Source organism: Oncorhynchus masou, chromosome 12, assembly GCF_036934945.1.
Source record: "Oncorhynchus masou masou isolate Uvic2021 chromosome 12, UVic_Omas_1.1, whole genome shotgun sequence".
In the NCBI taxonomy this organism is placed as follows: Eukaryota; Metazoa; Chordata; class Actinopteri; order Salmoniformes; family Salmonidae; genus Oncorhynchus; species Oncorhynchus masou.
The window spans coordinates 34,725,450-34,742,884 of NC_088223.1; the positions used below are offsets into that span (position 1 = coordinate 34,725,450).

Here is a 17,435-nt window from a genome sequence, read left to right on the forward strand (position 1 = left end):
GGAAAGAAGAGAAAATCCAAGCCCGAGGTAGTCGTCCTACAAGGAGACGTAGCCGCGTCCTCGTCCTCTGCAGCAGAGGAAGAAATAGCGACCCAACGTTTACAACAGATATTCCAGGAAACCACCGATGAAGACACCTGTGAAGGGTTATACACAACGCAGGAAGGAAGGAGCAACCAAGCACTAAGGGATATATTCGAAGCTCCATCTGAGGAGGGAACCTGGAAGGGATTCTCCTCGGTCACCCCTGATGGGGATGTGGAACAACCTCCACCTCCCTCTACCGAGGTCGACCTGCCCCAGGAATTAAAGGGACAGTTCGGCACCTCGCAGCATAGAGACCCAGACCTAAGGGAGGCCATGAGGAAGGTGAAGGTGATCGACGGGAGGAACGTCGACGGATCAGGTGAGACCCCTCTTCCTTACTATGCAATCAGGTGGGGTCTCTTATACTGGGTCGTACGACGAAGGGGGGAAACCCAGGAATTACTAATGGTGCCTAGGCCATACAGGGATACAGTTCTACAGTTAGCCCATTCTCACGTCCTAGGAGGACACCTGGCACGAGACAAGACTATTGACAGAATCATGCAGAGATTCTATTGGCCCCGGGTCCCCAGAGATGTGGCCAGGTATTGTAGGACGTGTGATCAATGTCAACATACAGCCCCACGGCCACACCTACGTAACCCTTTGATTCCTCTCCCCATCATAGAGACTCCCTTTGAACGCATAGCTTTAGACCTCGTAGGACCCCTCCCAAAATCCGCCAGAGGACATGAGTACATCCTAGTGGTTATAGAGTATGCTACCAAGTTCCCGGAGGCCATACCCCTGCGTAACATGTCGTCAAAGGGAATTGCCAAGGAGTTATTCCTGATGTTCTCTCGTGTGGGCCTCCCCAAGACTATTTTAACCGATCAAGGAACCCCGTTCATGTCCCGGTTGATGAAGGACTTGTGTCGGTTATATCAGGTTCAACAGATACTTACAAGCATATTCCACCCTCAAACAGACGGGTTGTGTGAACGCTTGAACAAAACGATTAAAAGCATGTTGAGAAGAGTGGTGTCCCGAGACGGGAAAAACTGGGACATGCTTCTCCCACACTTAATGTTTGCCCTGCGAGAAGTACCCCAGGCATCCACTGGATTCTCTCCGTTTGAATTGCTCTATGGCAGACCCTGTCGAGGAATCCTCGACTTAGCCAAGGAGACCTGGGAGACCCAACCATGCCCCTTTCGATCCACAATAGAACACGTTACCCTGATGAGAGACCGCCTGTCAGCAGTGTGGCCCATAGTCAAGGAGCATATGGAGAAGGCCCAAAGGACCCAAGGCCGGGCCTATGATAAGTCCGCGACCCCCGTGAGTTCACCATGGGAGAGAAAGTGATGGTGCTTGTGCCCACGGCCGAACATCGCTTGCTGGCGCAGTGGAGGGGGCCCTACGAGGTAATGAAAAGGGTCTCACCGGTCAATTACCTCATCAAGCAACCTGACAGGAGGAAGAAGGTCCAACTCTATCACATAAACCTGCTGAAGACGTACCATGGACGAGAGGAGGAGGTGGCTTTAATGGCCCTGGAGGGCAAAGAAAAAGAGGAGGCTCTACCACAGGTGCACCGTGGCCAAACTCTCCTACCAGAGCAGTCAAGACAGCTAGACAAGCTGATTATGAACTTCGTTCGAATATTCTCTCCATTCCCAGGACAAACAGATGTCCTGTTCCACCATATCCACACTGAACCCGGCAAGAAGGTGCATATCCGCCCTTACAGGATTCCTGAGGCTCGCCGAGTCATCGCTAAGAAAGAGGTGAGGGAGATGTTGAGGATGGGCGTGATCGAGCCCTCGACGAGTGAGTGGTCCAGTCCCATAGTCCTGGTCCCCAAATCCGATGGTAGTATGAGACTCTGCAACGACTTTAGGGGCGTGAATGCCATCTCTACATTCGATGCGTATCCCATGCCCCGCGTGGATGAACTCTTGGAGCGCTTAGGAAAGGCCAAGTTCATCACTACCCTGGATTTGATGAAGGGATATTGGCAAGTGCCGGTGGCGCCGGAAAGAAAGACTGCCTTCGCCACCCCAGAGGGGCTTTTCCAGTATGTGAGGATGCCCTTTGGACTGCACGGTGCCGCTGCAACCTTCCAACGTCTCATGGATGCCATTCTACAGCCCCATCAAGAGTATGCAGCGGCATACATAGACGATGTGGTCATCCACAGCGAGGACTGGGATAGTCACCTCCTGCGATTACGGGCGGTGCTCGTGAGTTTGGAAGCCACAGGGTTGACAGCCAATCCAAATAAATGCTGCCTGGGCCTGTCCGAAGCGGAATACCTGGGGTACACCGTGGGGAATGGGAAAATACGCCCACAGGCAGAGAAGACCAGGGCAATTCGTGACTGGCCTCGACCCCGGACCAAGCGAGACGTTCGGGCCTTCTTAGGGATAACAGGATATTATCGCCGTTTTATCCCGGGATATGCAACCATTGCCAACCCCCTCACAAACCTCATCAGGAAAAACCTGCCGAACCAGGTAGAGTGGAAAGACGAGACGGAAGAGCCTTTCAATTGCTAAAAGATGGCCTGTGTTCTGATCCCGTTCTACAGGCTCCGGACTTCTCACAAGAGTTCATTGTGCAGGTCGACGCCTCGGATACAGGGCTCGGGGCCGTACTAGCTCAGGGTAAAGGTGAAGCAGAGAAGCCGATTCTCTTCATTAGTAGGAAGCTCAGCGATCGGGAACAGAGGTATGCGACCGTAGAGAAAGAGGCCTTAGCCATCAAGTGGGCCCTCGATTATCTCCGATACTACCTACTGGGTCGGAGGTTTGCATTAGTTACTGACCATGCGCCCCTCACGTGGATGGCTGGTAAGAGAAACAATAACAACAGAATAGCCAGATGTTTTTTGTCTTTACAACCGTTCTCTTTCCATGTCATCCACAGGGCCGGATCGAGGAACGGGAATGCAGACGCGCTGTCCCGACGCGACCAAGACGGTGCGTCTGGCGCCCAACCTCCGGTTCGGTCCTGGGGGGGAAGGTATGTGGAAGGACCACCAGAGGGCAGGCTGGGCTCATGGATAGTAGCCCAACAAGGCATGGGAGACAAGGTAACCAGAGGCAATTAAGCACAGCTGACGGTACTAATGACATACTCTCCTTCCCCTATAAGAGAGAGAATGGAACCAGCAGAGAAGGGGAAAACTATCTCTGGAAGATGGCCACCGAGAGAGAGGAGCTATCCAGGAAGAACCACTAAGACGGTGACAATCCCGTGACTTTTTGTTGTAGTTTAAAGATAATCCTATTGTGTTCCTGTTTCATCTGCAGAAGAAGATGTATGTTTTTTTCCTTGGAAGATTTTCATTGATTATGTTGGAATGGTTTTGTTGACCAAATGCCCTCAATAGAGAACTGTGTTAAATCAAGAAAACCTACTCCTGACTCGTTTATTCCACCTTCCCGCTTTAGAGTGACGCCCAATTACTTGGTCCGCTCACACAAAGCAAAAACAGGTTTTTATTTTAAAAATGAATGAAAATATCCCAATTAGTATCCAGACCCTTTATTCAGTACTTTGTTGAAGCACCTGATTACAGTGATTACAGCCTTGAGTCTTCTTTGGTATGACGTGCCAAGCTTGGCACACCTGTATTTGGGGAGTTTCTCCCATTCTTCACCGCAGATCCTCTCAAGCTTTGTCAGGTTGGATAGGGAGCATCGCAGTACAGCTATTTTCAAGTCTCTCCAGATATTTGTTAGATCGGGTTCAAGTCCGGGCTCTGGCCGGGCCACTCGAGGACATTCAGAGTCTTGTCCTGAAGCCACTCCTGCGTTGTCTTGGCTGTGTGCTTAGGGTCATTGTCCTGTTGGAAGGTGAACCTTCGCCCCAGTCTGAGTTCCTGAGCACTCTGGAGCAGGTTTTCATCAAGGATCTCTCTGTACTTAGCTCCATTCATCTTTCCCTCGATCCTGACTAGTCTCCCAATCCCTGCCGCTAAAAAACATCCCCCAGCATGATGCTGCCACCACCATGCTTCACAGTATGGATGGTGTTGGCCAGGTGATGAGCGGTGCCTGATGTGACGCTTGGCATTGGGGCTAAAATGTTAAATCTTGGTTTCATCAGACCAGAGAATCTTGTTTCTCAGGGTCTGAGAGTCCTTTAGGTGCCTGTTGGCAAACTCCAAGCGTGCTGTCATGTGCCTTTTACTGATGAATGGCTTTCGTCTGGACACTACCATAAAGGCCTGATTGGTGGAGTGCTACAGAGATGGTTATTCTTCTGTAAGGTTCTCCGACCTCCGAGGAACTGGAGCCCTGTCAAAGTGACCAGCGGGTTCTTGGTCATCTCCCTGACCAAAGCCCTTCTCCTTCGATTGCTCCGTTTGGCCGGGAGGACAGCTCTAGGAAGAGTCTTGGTGGTTCCAAACTTCTATTTAAGAATGATGGAGGCCACTGTGTTCTTTGGGACCTTCAATGCTGCAGACATTTTTTTGGTACCCTTCCCCAGATCTGTGCCTCGACACAATCCTGCTCCTTGACCGCATGGCTTGGTTTTTGCTCTGACATGCACTGTCAACTGTGGGACCTCATATAGACAGGTGTGCCTTTCCAAATCATGTCCAATCAATTGAATTGACCACAGGTGGACACCAATCAAGTTGTAGAAACAAGGATGATCAACAGAAACAGGATGCACCTGAGCTCAATTTCGAGTCTCATAGCAAAAGGTCTAAATACTTATGTAAATAATACATTTGAACAATTCTCCTTATTTTAGAATAAGGCTGTAACGTAACAAAATGTGGAAAAAGTGAAGGGGTCTGAATACTTTCTGAATGCAAGGATCAAGATAGGAAAGTGCAAAGGGAGCAATACAGCCTAAAAGCTTTGTACTTCCACACTGGCATGTTATGACAACAAAATGTGACAAAAATGTATTTACTCCATGCCCCTAAGTGCGCTTTTATTTTCTCTTTGTTTGAAGACAACCCAGCGTGCTTTTCAGCTGTGGTGGCGACAGAGGCATGCGTCCTCCAGCCTATAGTCCGGTGGTGGTGTTGGGGGACTGTCTATTGTCTTCTTTTCAGAGCGGCGGTTTAGTGACTGCGTCTGCAGCTGCTTCACCTCCTCCAGCACCTCCTTAGCCTGACGCCAGGAGGAGACGGCCTCCTGCAGTAGTCGCTCCGCCTCCACCCGTCTACTCTCCAAATCACAGTCACTGAGAAGTGAGTGTGCACTCTTACTATGGAGTGAGTCATTACCCTTCAGACGGGGCGAGTCAGCACCTTTCAGGGAAGGTGAGCCGATACTCTTCAGACTTGGGGAGTTCTTACCAATTGTATTTGGCAAGTCCTTACCCCTCAGAATAGTATCCTTGATGCGAGGCGAGTCAGAGCCCTTCAGACTTGATGAGTCAAAACTTTTTGAAAAGGGTGAACCAATGTTCTTGAGACGTGGGGAGTCAGAACCCTTCAGACATGGCGAGTCTGTTTCCTTGAAACTGGAAGAATCCGAACCCTTCATACAGGGCGAGTCAGTAACCCTGAGACGGGGAGAGTTGTTACCCCTCAAATTAGGAGAGTCAGCCCTCTTTGAATGGGGTGAGTCTGTACCTTTTGAGCGGGACTTCTTGCCCTTCGTACGAGGTGAGTCTTTCCCCCTCAAACGAGGTGAGTCTTTCACCCTCAAACGAGGGGAGTCACTACTCTTACTGCGAGGTGAACCTGAGGCCCTGGAGTGAGGAGACTCGGAGCCTCTTAAATGGTACAAACGGGGTGAGTCAATGCCCTTTATATAGGGCGAGTCTAAGCCTTTTGCACGCTGCAGTTCCTCCAATCGCATTTCTTCCAGCAGCTCCTGAGCCCTCTGCATTTTCTGGGCAATAAGACTCTGCAGTGGTCCGACAGGCTGGACAGGTTCACCTATGGGGTGAGGGTGAAGGACACCCCTGACTGGCCGCAAGGAAAGGACCTCGTCCATGGAGGCGCAGCGGCTCCTACCTTGGGCACTGAACCTCTTCCCTGGTGGAGAGGTATGGGATTGAGCCTCAAGATGGTGCACCCGGTCCCAGGAGAGCTCGCTCCCGCAAGGCAGGCTGCCCGTCTTGGGTACCTTTAGGTCCTTTGTGGTGACACAGAGTTTGGAGACATCTGTGCCAGAACGCTGACGACATGTGGTCCATTTGTCTAGGTCAACCCTGAAGTTATTTTCCCAGAAGCCTTCTTCCTCATCTTCTAGGGTGGAGTCATCTTCCTCGTGGACAAGGTCAAGGGTCAACATTCCGTCTGATGAGGTGGATGCCTAGGGGGAGCACGAGAGTTTACCATTCAACGGAACAGACCAGGATAATCCTTACAATACAAACAGTATAATTCATTGTTTGCCTTCCAAAAATATAATATTGACTTGGAACTGAATTGTCAATGTTAGCCAAGGTAGTAACACCCACCACAGCCAAGAGATGTCCCCGGGTGGGCAAGCGCCGTGCATGGGGAATCTTGGCACGATCACGTGTAGGGTGCACCAGGACACTGTCCTCTTCAATTGTAACCTAAGGAGACAATCAGAAAGAGACCGAGTCATTATTTGACAGTCAGCAAAACAGAAATGTATATTTGTGGAGGGAGAGTTATGGGAATGTAATGTACAGAACATGGTGTACATTAGAGTAGAGTACAAAAGTAGGGCGTTGACAGAGGATTCTTACTATCAGGGCAGCAGACATGATGCAGAGTTCATTCTCACTTCTTGACAAACTCTAGCTGTGGAAGATAGATTTTCACCCCATAGTGTGTGATGGGGATTGAGCCACTGTTCGATAGCGAGGCACTGGGAAAATATGTGGGCGTCGGCAGGGACGGAGCATTAACAAGGACTCTGTTCCCGATGGAGATGGATGAGTCAGCGAGATATAAACACTTTGATCTCTCATCCACGCCTGGGGAGATTGAATTTACGTGTTTCTCGTATTAATAGATGTAGGCTGTGATTTTGTCCAAATTCACCAATTTTACAGTGTGCTTAGTAACTGCAAGGTTAAACATTTTTAGGGCTGGCTGTGGGGGCATTTGGAGGTTTCATTCATAAATGTTGCACGCGAGACACGCTAATGAGAGAGAAAAATAAGAAAAGCTCTAGAAAGCTGGGGAGAAGTGAGAGCTAGCGAAATAGAGACAGGGAAGGGGAGGAGAAGAGTGACTGACCTACCTCATCAAAAATGCGGTTCTTGGCTTTGATGATGGCTGTATTGAGGGCATTGACCCATGACTCCTTCTCCTCAGGGCTAACAGCTAAAAACACAAGATTGGGAACCTGAAGACAAAAAGGAAATTGATTGGTTGAAAGAAGATGAGAAAGTTTAGGCTACTCCACCCCTCCTTCTTGGGGTGGCAGGGTAGCCTAGTGGTTAGAGCATTGGACTAGTAACCAAAAGGTTGCAAGTTCAAATCCCCGAGCTGACAAGGTACAAATCTGTCATTCTGCCCCTGAACAGGCAGTTAACCCACTGTTCCTAGGCCATCATTGAAAATAAGAATTTGTTCTTAACTGACTTGCCTAGTAAAGAAATGTTTTAAAAAATTAAGTGTGCACTTGCACACTCCCATCATGGATTTGAAAGGAATAAATTGGTGTAAGCATTGTTTAGAGGGATTTGTGAGAGATGGAGAGGGGCACAGAAAGCTTAATTTTTTTGCACTAACTCTCTTGCACTGACTCTATGCACACATACTGGACTCTACCCATACACTCACACATACTTACACTGATACCCCAACACACACATACACACATACGTGCACACATGCATACTCACACTTACCACATACACTCATTGGTCAGTTTATTAGGCACATCCATCTAGTACCGGGTCGGATGGTCCCAGCCAGCCTGAATTCTTCAGGGCATGGAAACGTTGCTCAATTGGTATCAAGTGACCTAACGTGTGCCAGGAAAACATTCCCCATATCATTACACCACCGCCGACCGCCTGTACCGTTGACACCAGGCACGATGAGGCCATGGACTCATGCTGCTTACGCCAAATCCTGACTCTGCCATCAGCATGATGCAACAGGAACTGGGATTCATCGGACCAGGCAATGTTTTTTTACTCCTCAATTGTCCAGTGTTGGTGATCGCGCAGCCAGGTCACCTGTGATACAAGTCAGTATTCAACGTATTTTCGTATCTGAGGACGTCAGGAGACAACGTGGAAACCGGCCACTAGGGGCAACAGTGAGGGTTGTCACCTTCAAGTAGGTTTCAGTTTTGCTAGGGCATTGTGGATGGGGATGGCAGATGGGTGTAGGGACCTACCTCTGATTTCCAAGGTTGCAAGTTTGAATCCAGTGATCAAAAGTTGCTTTTGATAATTTTGTTTTAAGCTTATCCCAAACCTTAACCTTTAGAGTAACCATTCAGAGTTAATGCCAAACCTTAAGAATTCGAGGTAATGCCTGAACTTAACCCTAAACTTGCAAATTCAGAGTTAATGCCTCAACTTACCCTTAAACACTTGACGTTTGAGAAACATGAATGTCCAATTCTGATGTGAGACTGTAAGAGCTGGTAGAATTGCGTGCCCACTGGAGACGCTTCTTCTTGTTTTTAGCTGATTGGATTATTAAATTAATAAATATTGTAAGACACCAACCATCTACCTCCTGTGTCTGCATCTGGGTCTCGCCTTGTGCCTTGATAGTACGAACTGGCCATGACAGACCCAGCAGACTTGGACCAGCTCCGCCATGCTGTCTCCCTGCAGGGAGCAACCATTGGGAGACATCAGGAGTTGCTACAGCACTCAGTTCCTTGACGGAATGCCATGACCATGGGTTAAAGGCTATTATGGAGCAAATCAGGGAGTTAGCTCAGAGACTGTCTGCCACCTTTGAAAAACCTCAATCGGTGGACTTTTGGACGTTGGCCGCCGAGAGTGCCTGGAACCCGGAGTCTCTTTTTGATACTTTTCTGCACGGATTATCTGAGGAGGTAAAGGATGAGCTAGCTGCTCGGGAACTGCCAGTGGATCTCAAATCTCTTATCGCCTTAACCACTAAAATTGATGGACACCTAAGGGAACGCAAGAATGAGAGGTCTGGTCTCGGGCACACTCGTGCACTCGATATGGCACGTTCACCTACTATGGAAACCGGATGACTCCGAAGGCAGCTCTTCCAAGAGGAGTTGAAGTCACCCGAGCTCTCTCGTGAATCTACGACAGGTGAGTTGGATACTCCTGAGCCTATGCAGTTGGGAAGAACTAGGCTATCAGTTTGGGAGTGCTCATGGAGGATGAATAATAACTGCTGTCTGTACTGTAGAGGGCAGGACATTTTATTGCTACCTGCCCTATTAGGAAACCCTTGTCTCTAGTGGGTACCAGTACTATGGTGAGTCAGACTGGGAGTTCCCTAATACCCATCACCCGCACACCCCTTTTTGCTCTTGTTCTGAGTTCTCATTGACACTGGGGCTGATGAATGTCTTATGGATTGCACGATAGCTTCGGAGCTTGGTTTTCCCACGCATCCTATCTCTGTGCCCATGGATGCTAGGGCACTGGACGGCCTCTCTATAGGGGAAGTCACCCATAGTACTGTGCCCGTTCAATTATGGGTTTCTGGTAACCACAGTGAGACAATACAGTTCCTCCTCATTGCATCTCCCCATGTTCCAGTTGTTTTTGGATTTTCCTGGCTCCAAAAGCACAATCCTGTGATTGACTGGACCACAAGCTCCATCCTGGGTTGAAGCCCAATTTGCTATTCCCACTGCCTTCAAGCAGCACAGCCTTCCCCTAGTCGTCTTCCTCAGGAGGTTAGCAAGACTGTTATCCTGACGGAATACCATGACCTCCTGGAAGTGTTTAACAAGGAACGTGCCCCTGCACAGTCCTTATGATTGTACAATTGATCTTCTCCCTGGCACTACACCACCCTAGGGTCGGTTGAACTCTCTGTCCCAACCAGAGACCATTAATGTGGAGGAGTATATAGAAGAGTCTCTGGCCGTTCCTCCGTCTGCATCTCCTGCCGACGCAGGGTTTTTCTTTGTGGAGAAGGACAAGACCCTGCGCCCATGCATTGACTACTGAGGACTTTTACGATATCACTGTCAAAATCGTTATCCCCTACCTCTCCTTGGCATTTGAATCTCTCCTGGGGGCTACCATGTTTTTCAAGTTGGACCTTTGGAATGCCTACCACCTGGTTCGGATACGCGAGGGGGATGAATGGAAGACAGCCTTCAACACAGCCAGTGGACAATATGAGAAGCAGGTCATGCCATTTGGACTCACAAACACCCCCGCTGTCTTCCAGGCTTTGGTCAATGATGTGCTTCGGGACATGCTTAACTGGTTTGTGTTAGTCTACCTGAACGACATCCAGTTTTTTTCCCGATCTGCCCAAGAACATGTACTCCACGTCAGACAGGTCCTTCAGTGCCTCCTGGAGAACTGTTCGTAAAAGCCGAGAAGTGTGAGTTCCACCGCTCTTCTATCACCTTTCTGGGATATGTCATGGCTGAGGGAAATGTTCAGATGGATTCTGGAAAGGTGAAAGCAGTGGTGGATTGGCCTCAACCAACGTCCAGGGTTTCTTGGTTGTGCAAACTTTTACTGCCATTTCATTCGGGAATACAGCACCCTGGCGGCCCACCTCTCGGCACTCACCTCCCCCAAGGTACCGTTCAAATGGTCTCCAGCTGTCGACAAAGCCTTTGTGGACCTGAAGCATCGGTTCACAACAGCACCCATCCGCATCCATCAGGACCCCTTGTGTCAATTTGTGGTGGAAGTGGATGCTTCAGATGTTGGAGAGGGGGCCATACTGTCCCAGCGATCTGCCCGGGACCAGAAGCTTCATCCCCTTGGTTTGTGCCATGGCGGAGATCTTTGTGGGCTATACTCGGCCTTGTCGCAGGATGGTAAGTGGTGGTTGAGGATATCCCACTAGTGGTGTGGGGGCTGTGCTTTGATCCTGCTGGTCATCTATGAACATTTGAACATCTTGACCATGTTCTGTTATAATCTCCATCCGGCACAGCCAGAAGAGGACTGGCCACCCCTCATAGCCTGGTTCCTCTCTAGGTTTCTTCCTAGGTTCTGACCTTTCTAGGGAGTTTTTCCTGGCCACCGTGCTTCTACACCTGCATTGCTTGCTGTTTGGGGTTTTAGGCTGGGTTTCTGTACAGGAATTTGTGACATCAGCTGATGTAAGAAGGGCTTTATAATTAGAAATACATTTGATTTGATCCCTGTGCTTTCTTGTCCCATCGTCTCAGTCCTGCTGAGAGGAACTACGATGTTGGCAACCGAGAACTCCTGGCGGTGAAAATGTTGTTGGAGGAGTGGAGGCACTGGCTGGAAGGAGCAGAACAGCCATTCCTGGTCTGGACCGACCATAAAAATGTGGAATATCTCCGTTCAGCCAAGCGCCTCAACTCAAGGCAGGCCCGGTGGGCCCTCTTGTTTACCAGATTAAACTTGAACCTTTCCTACTGCCCAGGGTCTAAAAATGTGAAGCCTGATGCTCTCTCCCGCCTATACAGTTCCTCTGCCACACCCTTTACTTCCGAAACCATTCTCCCTATCTCATGCCTTGTTGCCACCGTGGATTGGGGTATGGAGAACCTGATTCGCGAGGCGCAACGCTCCCAGCCTGGACCTGAAGGGGGCCTGGGTAACCGGCTGTTTGTCCCTAACCCAGTCTGGTCCCGGATCCTGGAATGGGCTCATTCCTCCAGGCTGACTTGTCATCCAGGGTCCCGTCGTACACTAGCCTTCATTCGACAACGTTTCTGGTGGCCCACAATGGTCCCTGATGTCTCTGCCTTTGTCACCGCATGCACTGTGTGTGCTCAAAAAATGGAAACATTTCCCCAGTTCTCCAAGGCCGCCCATTTCACCCTCTCCCCAAACTACCTTCTGCCAAGGAGATGGCCCAGCTTATGGTGCAGCATGTCTTCCGGATCCATGGACTCCCGGTAGACATGGTCTCCGATCAGGGTCCTCAGTTCTCATCTCAGTTCTGGAAGGCATTCTGCACCCTTATTGGGCCATTGGCCAGCCTGTCATCCGGATTCCATCCCCAAACTAACGGTCAGTCGGAGCGAGCCAACCAAGACCTGGAGACCACCTTAAGGTGCCTGGTCTCAACCAACCCCACTACATGGAGCCGTCAACTGGTCTGGGTGGAGTATGCCCGGAACACTCTTCCCAGTTCTGCCAAGGTACTCTCCCCTGGAGAAAAGTCGAGTGCTCCATGGGGTATCAGCCTCCACTCTTCCCTGAACAAGAGCAGGAGGTCAGCGTACCCTCGACCCAGATGTTTGTCCGCCGCTTTCAACGTACCTGGAGAAGTGCCAGGGCGGCTATTCTCAAGACCAACTCCAGGTATCGTCGACAGGCGGACCGTCGCCGGACCCAAGCTCCCTGCTACCGCATTGGGCAGAGGGTATGGCTTTCCACTCGGGATCTGCCCCTTCGGGCAGAGTCCTACAAGCTGTCTCCCTGGTTCATTGGTCCTTTTCCCATCTCCAGAGTTCTGAGTTCCACTGCTGTCCATCTTGTGTTGCCCCGTACCCTCCGTATTCACCCTACCTTCCATGTGTCTAGGATTAAGCCTATGGCTCACTGTCCTTTGTCTACTGTCTCCAGGCCCATCCCTCCCCCCAGGTTATAGGTGGCCAGCCAGCGTATACGGTGAGATGCCTCCTGAAGGTTCGACCGCAGGGCAGGCGTTTCCAGTACCTGGTTGACTGGGAGGGTTATGACCTGGAGGAGAGGTGCTGGGTCCCTGCTAAAGACATCTTGGACCAGGCCCTCATCGCTGATTTCCACTTCCAGCCAGCCAGTTATGCACTCAGGTAGGACGCCAGGTGTCGGCACTGTCACGCCCTGATCTGTTTCACCTGTTCCTGTGATTGTCTCTACCCCCTCCAGGTGTCACTTATTTTCGCCAGTGTATTTATCCCTATGTTTCCTGTCTTTCTGTGCCAGTTCGTCTTGTATGTTAGTCAAGTCAACCAGCGTGTTTTTCCCGTTCTCCTTTGCTATTCTCTTTTTGATAGTCTTCCCGGTTTTGATCCCTGCCTGACTCTGGACTACTTTCCCGCCTGCCTGATCATCCTGCGTCCCCTGGCCTTGATTCTGCATGCCTTTCAATACCTTTTGGACTCCGAACTGGTTTTGACCCTTTTGCTGGTCCACGACCATTCTCTTGCCCCACCCTTTTGGATTAATAAATATTGTAAGACTCCAACCATCTGCCTCCTGTGTCTGCATGTGGATCTCGCCTTGTATCATGATACTGATAGGAGTGGAACCCGATGTGGTTGTCTGCGGCAATAGCCCATCTGTGACAAGGACAGGTGAGTTGTGCGTTCCGAGATGCCGTTCTGCACCCCACTGCCCCATTATTTGCGACCCTCCTGTTAGCTTGCACAATTATTGCCATTCTCCTTCGACTTCTCATCAACAAGCTGTTTTTTGTTTGTTGCACCATTCTCGGTAAACCCTAGACACGGTCGTCCATGAAAAGCCTAGGAGGCCAGCCAGTTCTGAGATAGTGAAACCGGTGCATGTGACTCCATTTTTGTTAACGGGGTGATGTACCTAATAAACTGCCAATTGAGTGTACGCTGCTGCTACTGTCTATTATTCTGTTGCCGAGTCACTTTACCCCTACCTACATGTCCATAGCTACCTCAATTACATCGTACCCCTGCACCTCGACTTGGTACTGGTACTCCCTGTATATAGCCATGTTATTTTGACTTGCCCTGCCTACACCCGCCCCTCTGGAAACCTCTTTGTTAAGGTTTATGTTTGTGTCTTGCTTATGTTTGCAATACTGACAACAAAGTTTGTATATGTGAATAATGTATTTTGTGTAAAACATATAAATAATGGCAGGGTCTACAGGAAATCCCGGACTACAAGAAGAAAACCAGCCACGTCACGGACACCGACGTCACGCTTCCAGACAAACTAAACACCTCTTTGAGGATAATACAGTGCCACCGTCTAACAAGAACTGTGCCCCCCCTACCCACTCTCCTTCTCCGTGGCCGACGTGAGTAAAACATTTAAACATGTTAACCCTCACAAGGCTGCTGGCCCAGATGGCATCCCAAGCCACATCCTCAGAGCATGCGCACCCCAGATGGCTGGTATGTTTACGGACATATTCAATCGCTTCAAGATGGCCACCATTGTTCCTGTACCCAAGAAGGCAAAGATAGCTGAACTAAATGACTACCGCCCAGTAGCACTCATTTCTGTCATCATGAAGTGCTTTGGAAGACTAGTCAAGGATCATATCACCTCCACCTTACTGGCCACCGTAGATCCACTTCAGTTTGCATACCGCCCTAGCAGGTTTACAGACGACGCAATCGCCATCACACTGCCCTATCCCATCTGGACAAGAGGAATACCTATGCCAGAATGCTGTTCATTGTCTACAGTTCAGCATTCAACACCATAGTACCCTCCAAGCTCATCATCAAGCTGGAGGCCCTGGGTCTCAGCCCCACCCTGTGCAATTGGGTCCTGGACTTTCTGATGGGCCGCCCCCAGGTGGTGAAGGTAGGAAACAACATCTCCACCTCGCTGACCCTCAAAACTGGGACCCCACTAGGGTGCGGGTTCAGGAGGTTGAAGAAATGTGGCTTGTCACCCAAAACCTTGACAAAGTTTTACAGATCCATATTTGAGAGCATCCTGTCGGGCTGTATCACAGCCTGGTACGGCAACTGCTCCACCCTCAACTGCAAGGCTGTCCAGAGGGTGGTGAGGTCTGCACAATGCATCACCGGGGGGCAAACTACCTGCCCTCCATGACACCTATAGCACCAGATGTCACAGGAAGGCAAAAAAGATCATCAAAGACAACAACCACCTGAGCCACTGCCTGTTCACACCGCTATCATCCCGAAGGCGAGGTCAGTACAGGTGCATCAAAGCTGGGACAGAGAGACAGAAGCTTTTCTTCAGTCTCAAGTCCATCATACTGCTAAACAGCAATCACTAACAGAGAGGCTGCTGCCTACATGGAGACCCAATCACTGGGCACTTTAATAAATGGATAACTAGTCACTTTTAAACAATGCCACTTTAAATAATGCCACTTTAATAATGTTTACATATCTTATATTACTCATATCATATGTACATACTGTATTTTATACCATCTATTGCACCTTGCCTATGCCGCTCATCCATATATTTATATGTACATATTCTCATTCCCCCTTTAGATTTGTGTGTATTAGGTAGTTGTTGGGGAATTGTTAGATCACTTGTTAGATATTACTGCACTGTCGGAACCAGAAGCACAAGCATTTCGCTACACTCGCATTAACATCTGCTAACCATGTGTATGTGACCAATACAATTTGATTTGATGTAGTCTACTTCCCACTGAAAAAGAACATGAAATCCTGCTTAGGCTTACTGATGCATGGAATACAATAGTTTGAACAGTTTTGTGTACGACATGAAGTTAGTAGGCTACACCATTGACCAGACAAAGGCGATCAAGGAGGGGGACCAGCAGCGAAGCAGTCAGCACAGCAGCTACGTAGGTACCGGAGTGTGCACGGCAGAAAACAAGGTCTGAGGTTAACACAGGCTTAGGAGATCTTATACATTTTGTTCTATGAGATAATATCAGTCAGTTAACATGACCTCTATGAATTATGAAGCTTTTAAGTGCTTTTTAAAAAATGACATAAATGCTTCAAGATTTCCTAAGCCTGTGTTTACCACAGACCTTATTTTCGGGCATTTATCCAAAAACGCCATTCATTTTCCCATAGGCTTTTGTCCAATGAACCAGACGCCATTACTATTCATCTCTATTGGGATACAAAACCTCAGTACCCGTAGCCACTCAATTATCTTTAACTCTGCTTTGTTGGGAAAGGACTTGTAAGTAAGTATTTCACTGTAAGTCTACACCTGTTGTATATGAAACATGTACATTTGGTTGTTTTAGATAGAGAACCACAAACTATGTCTGATGATAAGCTTGTACTTTATGTACTTTATGTCTCATACTCTCTCTTTATAGAGAACCACAAACTATGTCTGATGATAAGCTTGTACTTTGTCTCATACTCTCTCTTTATAGAGAACCACAAACTATGTCTGATGATAAGCTTGTACTTTATGTCTCATACTCTCTCTTTATAGAGAACCACAAACTATGTCTGACGATAAGCTTGTACTTTATGTCTCATACTCTCTCTTTATAGAGAACCACAAACTATGTCTGATGATAAGCTTGTACTTTGTCTCATACTCTCTCTTTATAGAGAACCACAAACTATGTCTGATGATAAGCTTGTACTTTGTCTCATACTCTCTCTTTATAGAGAACCACAAACTATGTCTGACGATAAGCTTGTACTTTATGTCTCATACTCTCTCTTTATAGAAAACCACAAACTATGTCTGACGATAAGCTTGTACTTTATGTCTCATACTCTCTCTTTATAGAGAACCACAAACTATGTCTGATGATAAGCTTGCCTCAAGTTTCAGTTTTTAACAAAAGAAAACTTCAAATGCATTTTCAGCTAAAATCAACACCTGCAGTAAGGACTTCCCACTGAGGCCTACACACCCCAGGCCCTGCTGAGTCTCCCTGCCTGACTCCTTCACTCTCCCTGGGAAGAAGGACTCACTATATTCCCAGGCTGCTTGCAGCGGAGCAGGGTGAACCTGCTGTGGTTCTTCTTACTGCGGCTCTTGGCCTTGCGCAGCTCCTCAGAGCGTTCGTAGTCAGCCAGGTCAAACAACTCCTGGACTTTCCTCTCATCCTTCACCTGGAAACACACAGAGAAAACATGAGGTAGTTACAACTCCGGTCTGTACATATGTGCAAGATGGCACTAGAAAATGAGCTTTGTCAAGTTGTTTTGAACCTTAAACCATCTGTCTACCACAAAAATAGACCTACACACACACACACACACACACACACACACACACACACACACACACACACACACACACACACACACACACACACACACACACACACACACACACACACACACACACACACACACACACACACACACACACAGAGAGAGAGCAACCTACTGTGCATTACAGCAGGACATCTTGAGTTTAACCCAAGGGAAAGGGAAAAGACTAATTACTACTCTCTGCTATCCAGCAGCTTTTGACAGCACAGAGACACACCACGGTGCCTGGATAAAACTCAGCCGTTTGAAATAAAACCTTTTCTCACATTCGTATCATCCATTATTTTAGGATGTTAATGAGGTTTCAAATGGAATTCTCTTGTATATCAGGCCTTTACATGCCCATACAGAAGATATTCTGTAGGTGTAATGAAGGTCTTTTAAGGATATGTCCAAATGTCTATAAAAAAAACT

General features: G+C 48.5%; 1 protein-coding gene across 1 annotated transcript in view; it reads right to left on the reverse strand.

The window, feature by feature from the left end:
* Positions 1–3,859: 3,859 nt before the first annotated feature.
* The window catches only part of plekho1a (pleckstrin homology domain containing, family O member 1a), a 23,277-nt gene continuing 9,701 nt past the window's right edge, over positions 3,860–17,435 (reverse strand). Inside the window, exons 3-6 of the mRNA XM_064979143.1 lie at positions 16,716–16,856; positions 7,227–7,331; positions 6,469–6,570; positions 3,860–6,320 (exon numbers count right to left, since the gene is read on the reverse strand). Coding sequence (XP_064835215.1) covers positions 5,022–6,320; positions 6,469–6,570; positions 7,227–7,331; positions 16,716–16,856 — 1,647 coding nt within the window. The 3' untranslated portion in view covers positions 3,860–5,021. The remainder of the gene's footprint in view (positions 6,321–6,468; positions 6,571–7,226; positions 7,332–16,715; positions 16,857–17,435) is intronic.